The following is a 14,848-nucleotide window of genomic DNA, read 5'->3' on the forward strand; positions in this document are numbered from 1 at the left end:
TCCCAAACAATCAAAATTTTAACCAGAAGTGACTGTTCCGGTTCCTGAACGTTCTTGGGAACCCAAACATCCGACGTGGCTTCCAATCAGCTGCAGGAACTTCCTACAGCTGATTGGAAGGCGCGCCTTGGTTCCCGAATGTTTTGGAAAGTCGAACGGACTTCCAGAACAGATTCCGTTTGACTTCCAAGGTACTACTGTACTTATTAAACCTGTACACCGCCCTATAACCGTTGATCTCAGGTTGGTTCGCAACAGAAAAATTTAAAAAAATATAAATTCTGTCCTCCTCACCACCAAAATGCCAGATTCTGCTTCCAAACAAATGACGGCAAGCTTGCAGGATGAAGCAAGGAGGCGCAGAGCCCAGGGGCTACATCCTGCCACTCAGCTCCTGACGCACAGCGACGCCACGGCCCACTTTGCAAAGCTGTCCGTCCTCTCTGCTCCTCAACATGTAGGAAAGCTTAACCAGGCATCCCCTGTCCCAGATTTTAGCCATCCGTTGTCTCAAGGATTGGATGTGCACGTTCCGTCCCCCAGTTTATGCAAACAATAATTGCATAATTGCCGTCCTCTTTAATCCCCTTTTTTAAAGTGGAAGGCTGAGAGCAGAGGACATGCAACACACACACACACACACAAACACACGCCACAGCCTGGATGTCATTTGCAGCCTGCTGTCCCCAGCAGGTCAGAGAAAGGAAGCGCCACACCCAAAATCTGGATGTTTAATGTTTTATTGTGTTTTTAATATTCTGTTGGGAGCTGCCCAGTGTGGAAACGCAGCCAGATGGTTGGGGTATAAATATTTATTATTTATTTATTATTTATTATTTTTATTATTTTTATTATTTTTATTATTTTTATTATTTTTATTATTATTATTATTGCAATATGCCACTTACCACTGGAAATACAGGAAGACCTGTCCAACCTGTGGGGAGAGAAAAGGGAAAGCACACATCAAACGGGGTTCAGACCCCCTCCGTCCACTCCATTTCAACTAATTTTTTTCTTTGCACCCACCTCCCGGCTGTAGCACCGCTGGCAAAAAACCACCCTGACAAATCTCACGGTTTTCAGATACAGCCGCTTGCAGATTTCGGTGGCTAGCTTGCCTCTGGCTCCCCCACTAGCGCAATGCCCCTAAGAGGCTCAGGACGCTCCAAATATCTGAAGCTTCGCCTGCTTCCCTACAGACCCTTGTCTGTGCTGAAATCGGCAAAGGGGACCCTTTTGGTGGACCCCCCCACCTCCTGTCCGCAGAGGTTTGGGTGGAGGGAGCCCAGAGGGTGCCTATGCTGTGGGACTCCCTCCCCACAGAAGAACTGTCACTAAGCACTTTTCAACAACTGCCAAAGATGCGCCAGTTTACCCTGGCCGTGGACACCCGAGTTGAATACCGTATTTTTTGCTCTATAAGACTCACTTTTTTTACTCCTAAAAAGTAAGGGGAAATGTGTGTGCGTCTTATGGAGCGAATGCAGGCTGCGCAGCTATCCCAGAAGCCAGAACAGCAAGAGGGATCGCTGCTTTCACTGCGCAGCGATCCCTCTTGCTGTTCTGGCTTCTGAGATTCAGAATATTTTTTTTCTTGTTTTCCTCCTCCAAAAACTAGGTGCATCTTCTGGTCTGGTGCGTCTTATAGAGTGAAAAATACGGTACTTCTGAATATTCCTATTCTTGAGACTGCAATCTGTTATACTGGTTCTATTTTAAATCGGTGTTTCCCAAACCCATTTGGGGCTACTGCCCCCTTGGTTCCCTAAACTCATCCCCAGATGCCCCTGCCCTATTTTTTAATTTTTTTTAAAAAAGGCATCATTCAGAAGAGCGATTTGCACGACCCACCAAGGATGGTAATAGTGTTAGGTATCATTCGTTAAGAAACAGTAAAAGGGTGCAGAGAATTTTAAGGGTGTTTTCTGTGAGTTCTGGGTGTGGTGTTCTAGGCCGATTAGGCACAGATGGTAATATGTATAAAGGAAGAAGTTGCAGTTCAAATTTGCCTGCAGAAAGAGAATACCCACACACTTTGCTTTTGTAGTTTTGTGTAGTGGCAATGAAACTTTTGTTTGCATATTTTACACCAGTCTTGTGGTTCTGTCGTCTGTTTCAGCTTCAATAAATAGCACCATGAAATTCAAAGCAGGGACAGCGAGTTGCACCTTTCTTCGAAACCCAGCTAAAAATGGTTTGGTTTAATTAATTGAGCCAATCTGACGAATTCAATCTGGCGATTCCTGCTTTTCAAAGTCTAACAGTCCTTTACTCCCAACGCCCTTTAAAAATATGCTGGGGAGAGAGATATTATTGGGTTGTCATTTTTATTATGTATCTTGTGCTTTTATACTGTACAGTAATACCTCGGGATAAATGTGCTTCAAGTTAAGCATTTTCAGGTTGCGTTCCGCAGCGACCCGGAAGTAATGGAGCGCGTTACTTCTGGGTTTCGCCGCGCACGCATGCGCAAAAGGTCAAAATGACATCACGCACATGCGTGGAAGCAGCGAAACCCGACCCACACACGTGCACATGCAGGTTGCGTTCACTTCAGGATGCGAACAGGGCTCTGGAATGGATCCCGTTCGCATCTCAAGGTACCACTGTATTGTGATTTTAGCCTGCAGTAGGGCAGCATACAAATTTAATTTAATTTAGGGCAGTATACAAATTTCATAAATAATACTCCTGAGCTCCTCTGCTGCCCCTAGCACCCCCCCCCCCCAATAATCTAATTGCCCCCTCTTAGGGACACTAGTTCCCACTTTGGAAACCACTGCAATAGATTGCTTTGACCCTCCATGAGACCTTAGGGTGAAGGGTGGGCAATAGATCCAACTGAGAATAAATAAGAAGAGGGATGCAAGTGGCAAGCGCGTTGTGCATGCCCGCTCCCTGCGGAACTGTGCAGGTTTGGGTTTCCCCCAATGCTGCAGGCAACTCCCCCCCCCCCCGGTGAAATCTCCACCAAGATCTTCCCGCAGAGGGCTGCACGGCCCGCCAACTGGACCTGCGCCTCGCCCGCCCCCACGCAGGGAGGGAGCCAAGACGGAGGAGAAAGACGAGGGCCGGCTGCAGATTGCTGGCGCTGAACCCAGCTCCCTTGCCACGGGCTCGGATCCAGAGCCGCTCCACCGCCTGCCCAGCCCGCCAGGAGGTCCCGGGGGCTGTCAACTCATGACAGCACAATGGCGTGGGAAGAGGAACCCGGGAGGAAGGAGGGAGAGTGCAGGCCTGGCCCCTTTTTCGGAGGATGTCAAGCTCTCGGGATCAACCCAGCAGCTGCCACCTTTGGGCAAAGGAGTTGCAATTTGGGGAATAGCAATGGAAGCCGGAGGAGAACCTGCAGGATCAGGCCATCGGCCCATCTAGACCAGAATCCTGTTCTCACACTCAGGGCCAGATTTCGGTATGATGAGGCCCTCAGCTCCTGAAGGTCATGGGGCCCTTGATATGTCCAGCTGTCCTTTGTCAACAACACATTGTCGCTGTTTTTGTGTTGAAAATATGCTATATATGGTCATTGATGGACCTGATAGGTATCTCAAGCCATTTGCACATGTCTTCATGCACCCAGTCCATGCAGAACGTAGACACCCTATATAAAGGAAGGAGCAAACCAGGGATATTTGAGGGAGCAGGCTAGCAGGCGGGGCCCTTGATTTACATGATAGGAGCCTACACAACACAAAACACTGTTGCTGTATGTAGGTTTTCTTTTATTTTATTATATCTTATATTTTGGAAATGTACAACCAGGTTTTTTTTCCTTTAATTTTTTTTTGGGGGCCCCCCAAGAGAGAGGAGCCCTAAGCTGTAGCTTGCTTAGCTTATACATAAATCTGGCACTGATATATTTATCTACTTGCACTACTAATAGTGATAAAGAGCAGAATGTAGGCACCCTATATATAGAAAGGAGCAAACCAGTGATATTTGAGGGAGCAGGCTAGGCCCATGACTTACATCATAGGAGCCTACACAACACAAAACACTGTTGCTGCATGTAGTTTTTATTTTATTTGTTTGTTATCTTATATTTTGGAAATGTACATCCAGGGGGTTTTTTCCTTTAATTTTTTGGGGGGGCCTAAGCTGTAGCTCGCTTAGCTTATATGTAAATCCAGCACTGATCTCACACTGGCCGACCAGGTGCCTGCGGGGAAAACCAGAAGCAGGATTCAAGCATGAAACCACACTCCTCTCCTGTGTTTCCCAAGAAATGGCATACAGGAACATTGCTGCCTCCGACTGCGGAGAGCAGAGCATGCGCCATCCTGGCTATCAGCCACTGACAGCCGTCTCCTCCTCCATGAATATGTCTCAATCTCTTTTAAAGCCATCCGCGTTGATGGCCGTTGATGCCTCTTGTGGCAGGGAGTTCCACAGTCTAACTAAGAGGAACTTTCTTTTGTCTAAATAAAAAAATTCCTTCCAGTAGCACCTTAAAGACCAACTAAGTTAGTTCTTGGTATGAGCTTTCGTGTGCATGCACACTTCTTCAGATACACTGAAACAGAAGTTGCCAGATCCTTCTATATAGTGAGAAGGTGGGGAGGGGTGTTACTCAGAAGGGTGGTGGGAATGGGAGATTGGCAGATAGCTGAGATGAGCCTGTTGACGACTCTTAACGACTGTAATAGGTCTTACAGGAAAAGGCAAGGGGTGAAAAGGTGAGAAATGGCTTAGTCATGTATAATGAGATAAGAATCCAATGTCTCTGTTCAGACCAGGTCTCTCCATGGTTTTAAGTTTGGTAATGAGTTGCAATTCAGCAGCTTCTCTTTCCAGTCTATTTCTGAAATTCCTTTGTAGTAAAACAGCTACTTTGAGATCTTTTATAGAATGTCCTGGGAGATTGAAGTGTTCTCCTACTGGTTTCTCTGTTTTGTGATTCTTGATGTCAGATTTATGTCCGTTTATTCTTTGGCGTAAGGTTTGGCCTGTTTGTCCAAACCTTTCTTTTGTCTGACCTGGATCTTCCACTTCTTTGGATATTCATGAGTTCCAGTGTTATGGAGGAGAAAAAGCCTTTGTCTATCCACTTTCTCCACCCCCAGAATAATTTTATAAGCTTTCTATCCCGTCGCCTTTAAGATAAACCCCCCCAAAAACTGCCTGCATCCCTTTGGTGATTCTGACGGCCCTTTTCCAAACCTTCTAAATTCTCAACCTCTCCAAAGCTCTCCCACCCCACTGGCAGAGATTCTCCCATCAACCAGGACGTGGAAGACATCTGGGGCTGGGGGCTGGATCAATAGGGCACAGCACAGAACGGAGAGTCTGTGCCCAGAGGGAGATGCGACGACAAGCGCCAATTCTGGTCGCGGGAGGATTCCTGAAACGACCCAACCCTCCCCAGATCTAGGTCAGAGTTTTGTCTGTCCGCTGGAATCCTCTGCGCTCAAACACAGCCTTAAAAGGAAGGAGGGAGGAAGACAGCCTGGCGGAGGAGACTGGAATGTCACTCTGAGATGCTCTAAAAGCAAGGGAATCCCTCTCCACGCTGTGATTCCTCTGACCTTAGGGAAGAACGCAGGAACATCTGAAGTGGTACCCAAAACTCTGGATGAACGGTGACTCAGGGCTTGCTCCTCATCTGAAGCCCCTTCCCTCCTGTTTGAGGGTCTCTGTCGGCCTCCCTCCTCCTAAAAAATTCTCGCTCCGTTTTTTTCTTCTGTGTCAGCTGGCAAAAGGACCTAGCTGGGGGGGACGGGACACGGCACAGAAGGCAAAGGGAGCACATTTCACGACACAGCCAAGTTGGAACAATTCAAACCCCACACAAAATATTGCGGGGGCTCCCTTAACTGTGTTATTCTGCTGACTTAAAGCAGTGGTACCCATTGTGGGTGGTACCACCCATGGGGGGGGCAGTGAGATTACCTGGCCGGGGGTGGGGGGCTAAGAGCAAGGGGGCGAGAAGGGGGCACTGGAGGTGTAAATGGCTATCTGACTTTGAAAAGCTGATATCGCCGGATCAACTTCACCCATTGCATTGATTTAAGCTACATAATTTTAATTGGATTTTGAATAAATGTGCATTTGTTTTGAATTTTACTGATTACTGTTATGTGTATTAATACCTCACCTTCCCCTGGTAGGAATGAAATTTTACTGGGCTATCATGTGGGCCGTGCGACCTGCTATCCTGAATAATGCTTTACTTAGGGGAGGGGGGCATTGGGGGTGAGTTTACGCAACACGGGGGTTTTTGACAGCTGCTGGCTTAAACCATTTAATACCCCGTCTTCCCACCCAAGAGACCCTAAAGGCTGCTGAGAATCCAGATTTTACACTCAAGTGGGCTCTGTCCAGTCAACCTAAATTGCATTTGCCAACAGCATAGAACGGCAGGCAATGGGTTTCGCCTTGGCCCTCTTAGTTTTTTTCAGTGCTGCACACCTTGAGCTCTTGGGCAAAATATAGGCATGCGCCGAGCGAAATGATGCGCAACAATTAAGAATACAGAGGCATTTATTTCCAAGACACCCCCAGCAAGGAAGAGATTTGCTCTTCGAGGGCCTAATTCCCCCCAAAGTAAGCAGTGGCCCCTCTGAGCTCCCAGGGGTGAGGGTTTGCACACGAGGAGTCATGGGAGAAAAGGCCCCGCTCCTGGGGGGCATTAACGCAGCTTGCCAAAAGGCTGGTGGGGTTTTAAAGCCAGGATCTGACGAGTGAATAAAAGTGCCTCTGAAAGGTATCCAAGTCACCTTGGCTCTTTTACGGTTTTGATTTTGGCTGCTTATCTTGGGCTTCCAAGGACCCAAAGCAAAGCACCGGCAAGCAAGCACCGACTGCCCCCTACTGCTGCCACACACACCCCAAGGCCACGCGCCGCTTGCCGCCCCCCCATACCTGATAAACGGAGAGGTAGAACGCCCAAAGGGCCAGGAAGACCAGGCTGTCTCGCAGTGGCTCCAGGATCAGGGCCCCGAAGGAGAGCAGCGTCCCCAGCAGGCAGAGCAGCTCCAGGCCCTGCTCTGTGTCCAGTCCCAGGCGTGGCCCCAGCCACAGCAGGGTGGGCGAGTCGCGCAGCTGCTCCCAGAAGCCCTTGCCGCTGAAGCGAAGCACCTTCCGGGCGGGCAGGATGCCATCCTTCCCATAGAGGCCTGCAAGGAGGTCGAAGCAGGAGGAGTTGGTGGCAGCGGCCACAGGCAAGACCTTTATGGGGGGCACGGCATCTCCGACCCCAACAGATCCCCCAGCTCCAGCCTTCCCCAATTCGGCACCCTGCTGATGCTTTGAACTTCAATGCCCATCCCTGCAAAACACCAACTAGCCTGGCAGGCCCAACATCATTGGTCCATTTAACTCAGAGTTGTCAGCACGGACTGGCAGCAACACGCTGCGGGATCAGAGGCAGGGGGGCTCTCTCAGCTGGAGATGCCATTAGGGACTGAACCCAGGTGTTTCGGCAAATAATAATAATTTATTATATACATGCCGCCCATCTGGGTTGCCCCAGCCACTGGGCAAATAATAATAATAATAATAATAATAATAATAATAATAATAAATTGTATTTATATCCCACCCTCCCCAGCCGAAACCGGGCTCAGAGCGGCCAACAACAATAAAAGCAACACAATACACATAAAATCACAGTCAATTGAAATGCATTCTAAATCAATTCATTCTAAAATGAATTCAAAATCAAATTAATGGCAACCATTGGGCTAGAGTTCTATGAGGATTACAGAAAGAGGGGGGTCAGACTGTGCCTTGGCCAAAGGCCTGGTGGAACAGCTCTGTCTTGCAGTCCCTGCAGATAGATATCAAGTCCCGCAGGGCCCTAGTCTCTTGCAGAGCGTTCCACCAGATCGGGGCCACGGCCGAAAAAGCCCTGGCTTTGGTTGAGGCCAGCCTAACCTCCCTGTGGCCCAGGACCTCCAAAGTGTTTTTGTTTGAAGACCGTAAGGTCCTCCGTAGGACATAGAGGCGGTCCCGTAGGTACGAGGGTCCTAGGCCGTATAGGGCTTTAAAGGTTAAAACCAGCACCTTAAACCTGATCCTGTACTCCACTGGGAGCCAGTGCAGCTGGTATAACATTGGGTGAATGTGATCTCGCAGCGAAGACCCTGTAAGGAGTCTCGCCGCGGCATTCTGCACCCACTGGAGTTTCTGGGTCAGTCTCAAGGGCAGCCCCATGTAGAGCGAGTTACAATAATCAAGTCTGGAGGTGACCATTGCGTGGATCACAGTGTCAGGGCGAGAGAGGTAAGGAGTCAATTGCTTAGCTTGGTGGAGATGAAAAACATCAAACATAAAAAACTTCCCTAAACAGGGCTCCCTTCAGATGTCTTCTAAAAGTCAGGTAGTTGTTTATTTCCTTGACATCTGACGGGAGGGTGTTATACAGGGCAGGTGCCACCACCTAGAAGGCCCTCTGCCTGGTTCCCTGTAACCTCACCTCTCGCAGGGAGGGAACTGCCAGAAAGCCCTCGGCGCTGGACCTCCATGTCCGGGCAGGGCGATGGGGGTGAAGACGCTCCTTCACGGATACAGGATCTGAAGCAAGTGTCCCACCCCCTAAGCTACAACCCTTCCCGTGCTGCAACGGTCCCATGCCCCAAAAAGTATGTGTGGAGGAGCCCACCTCCCTAGGAAGAACAGTTGTTGTCTCAAAAGACAACAATGGAGTGCACCTCCGATGGTGAAGCCAAACTGCTGTGTTAGAAGCAACAAAGTGACCCACCTCCCCGGGCCGCAAGACTGGGCTGTGTGCCTGGAGGTCTGGGGCTGCCCAAAGGACAAGAAACCCCCTCTGGACCTGGCTGATGGGGTCCAAAGGTAAGGAGAGCTTGGCTGTTGGAGATGCTGTAAGGAGGTGTACAAGGCACCATCCAACTGTCTTAGGGACTCCGGATTTGTGTAGGCTTTGCGCATGACCCTTTTCTAATTGATTTTTGAATTTCATTGTTATTCTTGTTTTTATATTATATTTTATGCTGCTTTTACAATTAAGTGAAAGGAATTTTAAATGGGAATACAAAAGGGGAGGTGTGAGGAAGTCAGGAATCAAGTAAATGAACTATAAGATATGAAATACTGATTTTTCTTTTTTAAGAAACTGATTTTTTTACTTTTTGTGTGTTTTGTTTTTGGTATTTTTGTACCCTTCTTTTTTCTACTGTGGCTATTCTTTGTTTTTATCTTTTATGCTTAAACTTTTATTGTCTTTAAAATTCTAATAAATATTATATATATATATATATATATATAAATACAATTAAGTGTTTTAAATTTGTTGTTAGCTGCCCTGAGCCCAGTTTTTGAACTGGGAAGGGCGGGGTATAAATAAAAATTATTATTACTATTTTCTTCTCCTAACGATGTCCCGCAGAGGCAGCACAGGCTTAGGATGTGAATTCTCCTTCTCCTCAATGGGTTCCCAACCCCAGGTGGTTGAGCCCCACCTGCCCCACACTTCCTTCTGCAGAAACCACCTTCTTGACCGTTGGACCCACGCTGGGTCTCATCCGCTCAACCCACCACCTGCAGAGGAAGACCCCAACTCACCAGTGGGCCCCAGAGACAACTGGGAGATTTTCCTGACTTTGCAAGGGGGCAAGGAAAGCCAAAGGACGGCTTTGGGCTGCGCGGGGGAAAATTCCCCCAGCTGAAGAGGGCCCGGGGCTTGATTTTCGGCACAGCCTCCAGCCATAAGGAGATTAAGAGTTGGATTTGGAAGCATGAGAGGCCCTTGGCGGAGGGCCCAGAAGCCGGAGGGGAAGGAAAGCCTGGCAGGAAACTTACAGAAAAGGGGAAGAGAAACCAGGAGGAAGGGGGGGGGGGGTTCAGCTCTGACAGTAGCTGCAGGCAGGATGGGCTGGGCGAGGTGGAAGGCATTGCCTGGCAAAAATAAAAGGTGTGTAAGAGCTGACTGCAAGCCACGTGCACTGACACCCTCAACCCCCTTCCAAAATCCTGCACCGAGCTTGCACTATTGCAATGTGGATGCCACGTGTTATGTGGAAAGGGGAGGGAGGGGTGCAGCAGAGGGAGGGGAAAGTTCCATAGGATATCCGGCCCTGGAGAAAGGGGGTGGGCTGAGGGCAGTGGGCTCCGTTCCACAGCCGGGACTTGCTGAGAAGGGGCAGGATTTGGGTGGGGGAGAAGGTAAGGGGTGGGCTCTTTAGGGCGGATGGGACCGTGAGAGGAGACCTGCAAGATTAGGCCGACAGTCCGTCTACCCCAGCATCCCGTAGCTCCACAGAGCCAAGAAGCTGGATAGACTGCCGCTGGCCCTGGAGGTTCCATCAGAAGAGACCGGCTGCTGGATCAGGCCACTCGCCCACCGAGCCCAGGTTCCCCGACAGGAAACCTGCAAGCAGGATTTGACCCTCTCCTCTCTGGCGTGGTTTCCAGGAACAGGGCCCTGTGAGGAAGGGGGCCGGGCCATGGACCCCTTTAGCTGAAGAGGACTCAGATCAGCCGCCTCCCACCTTTGCAGACTCAAGACCCCCTTCTAACCCAAACACGGATTTGGGGACCCCTTAATCTGTCACCACGTCCTTGCCCAGGGGTGGTACACCTGCTGCAACCCACCTTGGATCAAGACCAGAATTCTAGGCCAGGGATGGGGAACCTGTAGCACTCCAGATGTTGTTCTCCTCCAGCTCCCATCAGCAACATCTGGAGAGTCCAAAGTTTGCCACCCCTGCCCTGAATAAAGCTGTTAGCAATGTTAGGGTCTATTTCCACGGTATTGCATAATCACCCCGTGCTCCTACAGGAGGAAGAACAGGACAAACATGAACAATGGGTTCACCCAGTGCCTTCCAGCTGTTTTGGACTACGATTCCAGCTGTTTTACCATATCACCAAAGCTCGCTCTTGTCAACACGGTTAAGAGTCAGGTATGGGGGAAGCTGCAGTCTTCAACATCTGGAGGGCACCAGGTTGGAGACCCCTGCTTTGTACCAAGCTGCTCCCGGGGAAGCGGAGCGGGCGGTTTCGTCCCGCCTCCACCTGCCGAGCCAGAGGGGCGCCCTGCACAGACCCGACTCCGCTGCCCGGGCCAGCTCCTCCGAAGTTGCCAGCATCTGTCCCGGTCCTTCCAGGCCCAGGCCGACAGCCACGTCTCCCTCTCTCTCACACACGCGGGGCTCCGTGCATGCTTCCCTCCGGCCTCACCTGCAGCCCCCAGCTTGCAATGCCTAGAATCCTCAGCACCACAAAATGCTAAGAGTCCAGAGGGGCCCCCAAAGGTCATCCAGTCCGACCCGCTGCAATGCAGCCAGGCCCGGTTTCCGAGAACGCCCGAACCCACACGCCACAAGCTCGACCCCCGAGAGCTGCTACCCACATTTCATGCAGACCCAGCGGAACCCCCCCCCCCGCCGCCTCAAAACGCCACTTCCCGTGCAGGAGAGCAAGAGGGCACCTGAGCGCGTGCAGAGTGCAATGGCTCGGCTCAAGGCTTCCCGCTTCTCCCCCGCGGCCCTTAGCACAAACCCTGGCCCTCTTCCCACCCCTTCCCCGGCGGCCTCCTCCCTCTCTCCGGCCCGCGGGGCCCTCTCCGGCCCCCGGGACGGAGGCGAGCCTCGCGTAGCAGCGGCAGGGCCCGAGTCCCGGGGGAAGAGGGAGCCTTCTCGGCGCCGCGCTTACCGGGGACCTGGACGTAGAGCGAGGCGAAGGCGGCGACGTAGACGGCGGCCAAGCCCCGCAGGAACAGCTGGCGGGCCAGGCGGGGCGGCTCGGCTCCCATGGCGGCGGCGGCGGCGAAAGAAGCAGCCTGCGCTCGCGGCTCGCTACAATGTAGCCAACTTCGCCAGGGGGCGGGCTCAGAACGCCAGGGCCGCCGAGCTGATTGGCTCAGACGCCGAGAGGGGGGCGCGGTTAGAACGCCAGCGCCCAGGCGGGGCGCGGGGGAGGAGAAGGAGGGCGGGGCCGGGAAGAGAGCCGGGGGCGGGGCCTGCGCTTAAGAAACGAGGAGGCGTCGCCGAGGGATCGCGTCACAGCGGCGCGGCTTCGTGGGCGTCACTGCGCCGCGACGGGCGGGAAAGACGAATTCGCGGAGCGTTGGGAGCGGCGCGCGAGGGAGCGAAGGGTGAGTCCGGGGGAGGGAAGGGGGGTCGGGTGGGGGGGGTCTCCCGGTCTCCATAGCAACCGCGCAGGTAGGAACACCCCCTCCCAGGGCGGGAGGGGAGGGGCGGCGCTGAGGCCAATTGCACTCTGCACATGCTCAGGAGACGACGACGCCAACTCCCCTCCCCCATTTACCCCCTTCGTTTATTTATTCGCGGGTCTCATTTGCTTGCTCATTTATTCCCTTTATTCTTCGGTGTGTTTCTTAGGTTTTTTATATTTATTAATTTATCTAACAATAATAATAATAATAATAATAATAATAATAATAATAATAATAATAAAATTTTTAATAAATAATAAAATAATAAAATAAAATAATAATAATAATAATAATAAAATTTTATTTGTATCCCGCCCTCCCCAGCGAACGCCTTGCTCAGAGCGGCTAGCAACAGTAAAAATAGCACCATTTACATAAAATCAACTCAGAATCAAATTAATGGCAGTTCAGAATCAAATTAATTTGTTCAGTCGTTGTTGTAGGAGGTGTTAAATTTTTACACCGCCCAGGGTTTAGGTTTGATGAGGCCCAAAGCTGCTGAAGGTCATGGGGCCCTTGATATGTCCAGCTGTCCTTTGTCAACAACAAATTGCCGCTGTTTTGTGTGTGGAATATATGCTATATGGTCATTGATGGACCTACCGTATTTTCCGCTCTATAGGACGCACTTTTTCCCCTCCTAAAAAGCAAGGGAAAATGTGTGTGCGTCCTATGGAGCGAATGCAGGGGGGAGGCAGGCGGGAAAAGCCCCCAAGAGCCGCACACAAGCTCTGTGCGCTCTTGCGGGCTTTTCCTCAGGAGGGAGAAGGGACTGACTGGCCGCATCAGTCCCTTCTCCCACCTCGTAGAAAAGCCCACAGGAGCCACGCACCCTTTAAAGAACGCGCAGCTTCTGTGGGCTTTTGCGGGAGGTGGGGGAATTCCCCCACCTCCCAGAAAAGCCAGGAGAAGCCGCACACTCTTTAAAGGGGTTGCGCGGCTTCTGCGGGAGGTGGGGGAATCCCCCCACCTCCCGCAAAAGCAGGACGAAGGTCTGGGAGAATCGCACAGGCTGCCTGCAGCCTGTCTGCTGCTCCCAGAGCTGGGGGGGGGGGGAATAATCTTTTTCCCCTTGATTTCCCCCTCTGAAAACTAGGTGCGCCCTATGGTCAGGTGCGCCCTATGGTGCGAAAAATACGGTAATAGGTATCTAAAGCCATTTGTACATGTGGCCATGCAACCAGTCCATGCAGAATGTAGGCACCCTATATATAGAAAGGAGCAAACCTGTGATATTTTAGGGAGCAGGCAGGGCCCATGATTTACATCATGGGAGCCTTCAAAACACAGAACACTGTTGTTGTATGTAGGTTTTATTTTGTTTTTTATCTTATATTTTGGAAATGTACATCCAGGGTTTTTTCCCCTTTAATTTTTTTGGGGGCCCCCAAGAGAGTGGGGCCCTAAGCGATAGCTTGTTTAGCTTATACGTAAATCCGGTACTGACACCGCCCCTTCATCCTAGGATCATGGGGTGGTTCTCGTTATTAGGAAAAAAAAACCCATAAAATTACTCGGCGTTTTCATTCCCTTTACTAATTCGTTTGATTGTTGCTTCCCTTTATGCATTCGGTCGTTCAGTCCACCAATCCACCAATGAATTATTCATTCGTTGAATTTGTGACCTGCTTTTATTTTGCCCAGGGCAACCTAAAGCAACACCCCCCAAGCCACCTAGATATAGCATTAAAACCAAAAGGAAACGACCCTCCCAGCTCCAAAAGATTTGTTCCTTTAATTGATTGGTTGATTGATTCCCTTCATTTGGCGCCTCTAGTGCACATGCTCTTCAGAGGAGCTCTTAGGACTCCCTAACTGCTCCCCTCCCAGCCCGCCTTATTCCTGTGACTAATTGAAGCTCTACTTTTAATATACCGTGTTTTAATTGTGGCCACCTGCCCAGGGAAAGAGCAGATAATTAACAATAACCATAATAACAGTAGGATGCATTTGGCATCAGTGTAAAAATACGGGGTGGAGACCAGAGTGAAAACAGTTGCTTTATTTCAGGCATTTATGTACTGCCTGATAATCAGAATTTCTAAGAGGCACACGGGAAGCACGTGCAAAGAACAGGATAGCAACTTTGTAAAAGTTTGGTGTGTTTTTTCTCCCCCCCCCCCCCGGTCTGTTTCTCTTTTTCTATTTCTCTCTCTTATTTACGTCTCACCATGTTTAGTGCACATATAATTATGTACTTTTTAACTGCCAATAAAGATGTCTGGGGGGGGGGAAGAGGAGAGAAATGGTTTACGACTGGAAGAAAGGGGCGTACCCTTAAAATACATGCCTTTCCTGTGGTGTGTTTGGAAATTCCCTTGAGACACATGGAACAGGTGGTTCATGAATTGATAAGTGATAGTAGATTATGCAAGCTTGATCAGCAGGACAGAAATATTTTTGAAAAAATAATAATAACAGTTTCAATAAAACAAAATATCAAAACATCTCATTATCCCCCCCCCATTTCACCTCCCCATCAAACCCTGCCTCCTTCCTCCCCCGAGACCTCTCTCAGCTCCTCCCTCTGATTTCTCCACTCATATTGTTCTCTGCATACTGTAAAATTGTATAAATCCTTATCTATCTACTATGTTAACAATCAAGAAATTTGTGTATGTTTATTCAAAACCTGAAAAGGAGTCCAATTCATTTTGTTGTCTTTTTAAGTAATGTGTGAAACGTTCCCATTCTAGGACAGAAATA

General features: G+C 50.0%; 2 protein-coding genes and 1 long non-coding RNA gene across 7 annotated transcripts in view; 1 reads left to right on the forward strand and 2 right to left on the reverse strand.

Annotated features, from left to right (window-relative positions):
• The window catches only part of LMF2 (lipase maturation factor 2), a 34,394-nt gene extending 22,612 nt beyond the window's left edge, over nt 1–11,782 (reverse strand). Inside the window, exons 1-3 of the mRNA XM_081210006.1 lie at nt 11,620–11,782; nt 6,865–7,118; nt 909–937 (exon numbers count right to left, since the gene is read on the reverse strand). Of these exons, the coding sequence (XP_081066132.1) occupies nt 909–937; nt 6,865–7,118; nt 11,620–11,719 (383 nt within the window). The 5' untranslated portion in view covers nt 11,720–11,782. The remainder of the gene's footprint in view (nt 1–908; nt 938–6,864; nt 7,119–11,619) is intronic.
• A 168-nt stretch (nt 11,783–11,950) lies between these two features.
• The window catches only part of NCAPH2 (non-SMC condensin II complex subunit H2), a 35,530-nt gene continuing 32,632 nt past the window's right edge, over nt 11,951–14,848 (forward strand). For 2 of the 5 annotated variants that reach the window (XM_081210092.1, XM_081210096.1), the window contains exon 1: nt 11,951–12,061. The gene's annotated coding sequence lies outside the window, so the exon portion shown is untranslated. Of the gene's footprint in view, nt 12,062–14,225; nt 14,242–14,848 lie in introns of those variants that run through there. The other 3 variants (XM_081210093.1, XM_081210094.1, XM_081210095.1) reach the window with 3 other exon arrangements.
• LOC308595476 lies at nt 12,714–13,050 on the reverse strand. Its single transcript, XR_014012057.1, has 2 exons — nt 12,920–13,050; nt 12,714–12,880 (listed from the first exon to the last, which is right to left on the reverse strand). It is a non-coding gene; the product is annotated as an uncharacterized lncRNA (long non-coding RNA).

This window comes from Podarcis bocagei, assembly GCF_964188305.1.
Source record: "Podarcis bocagei genome assembly, chromosome: 10".
NCBI lineage: Eukaryota > Metazoa > Chordata > Lepidosauria > Squamata > Lacertidae > Podarcis > Podarcis bocagei.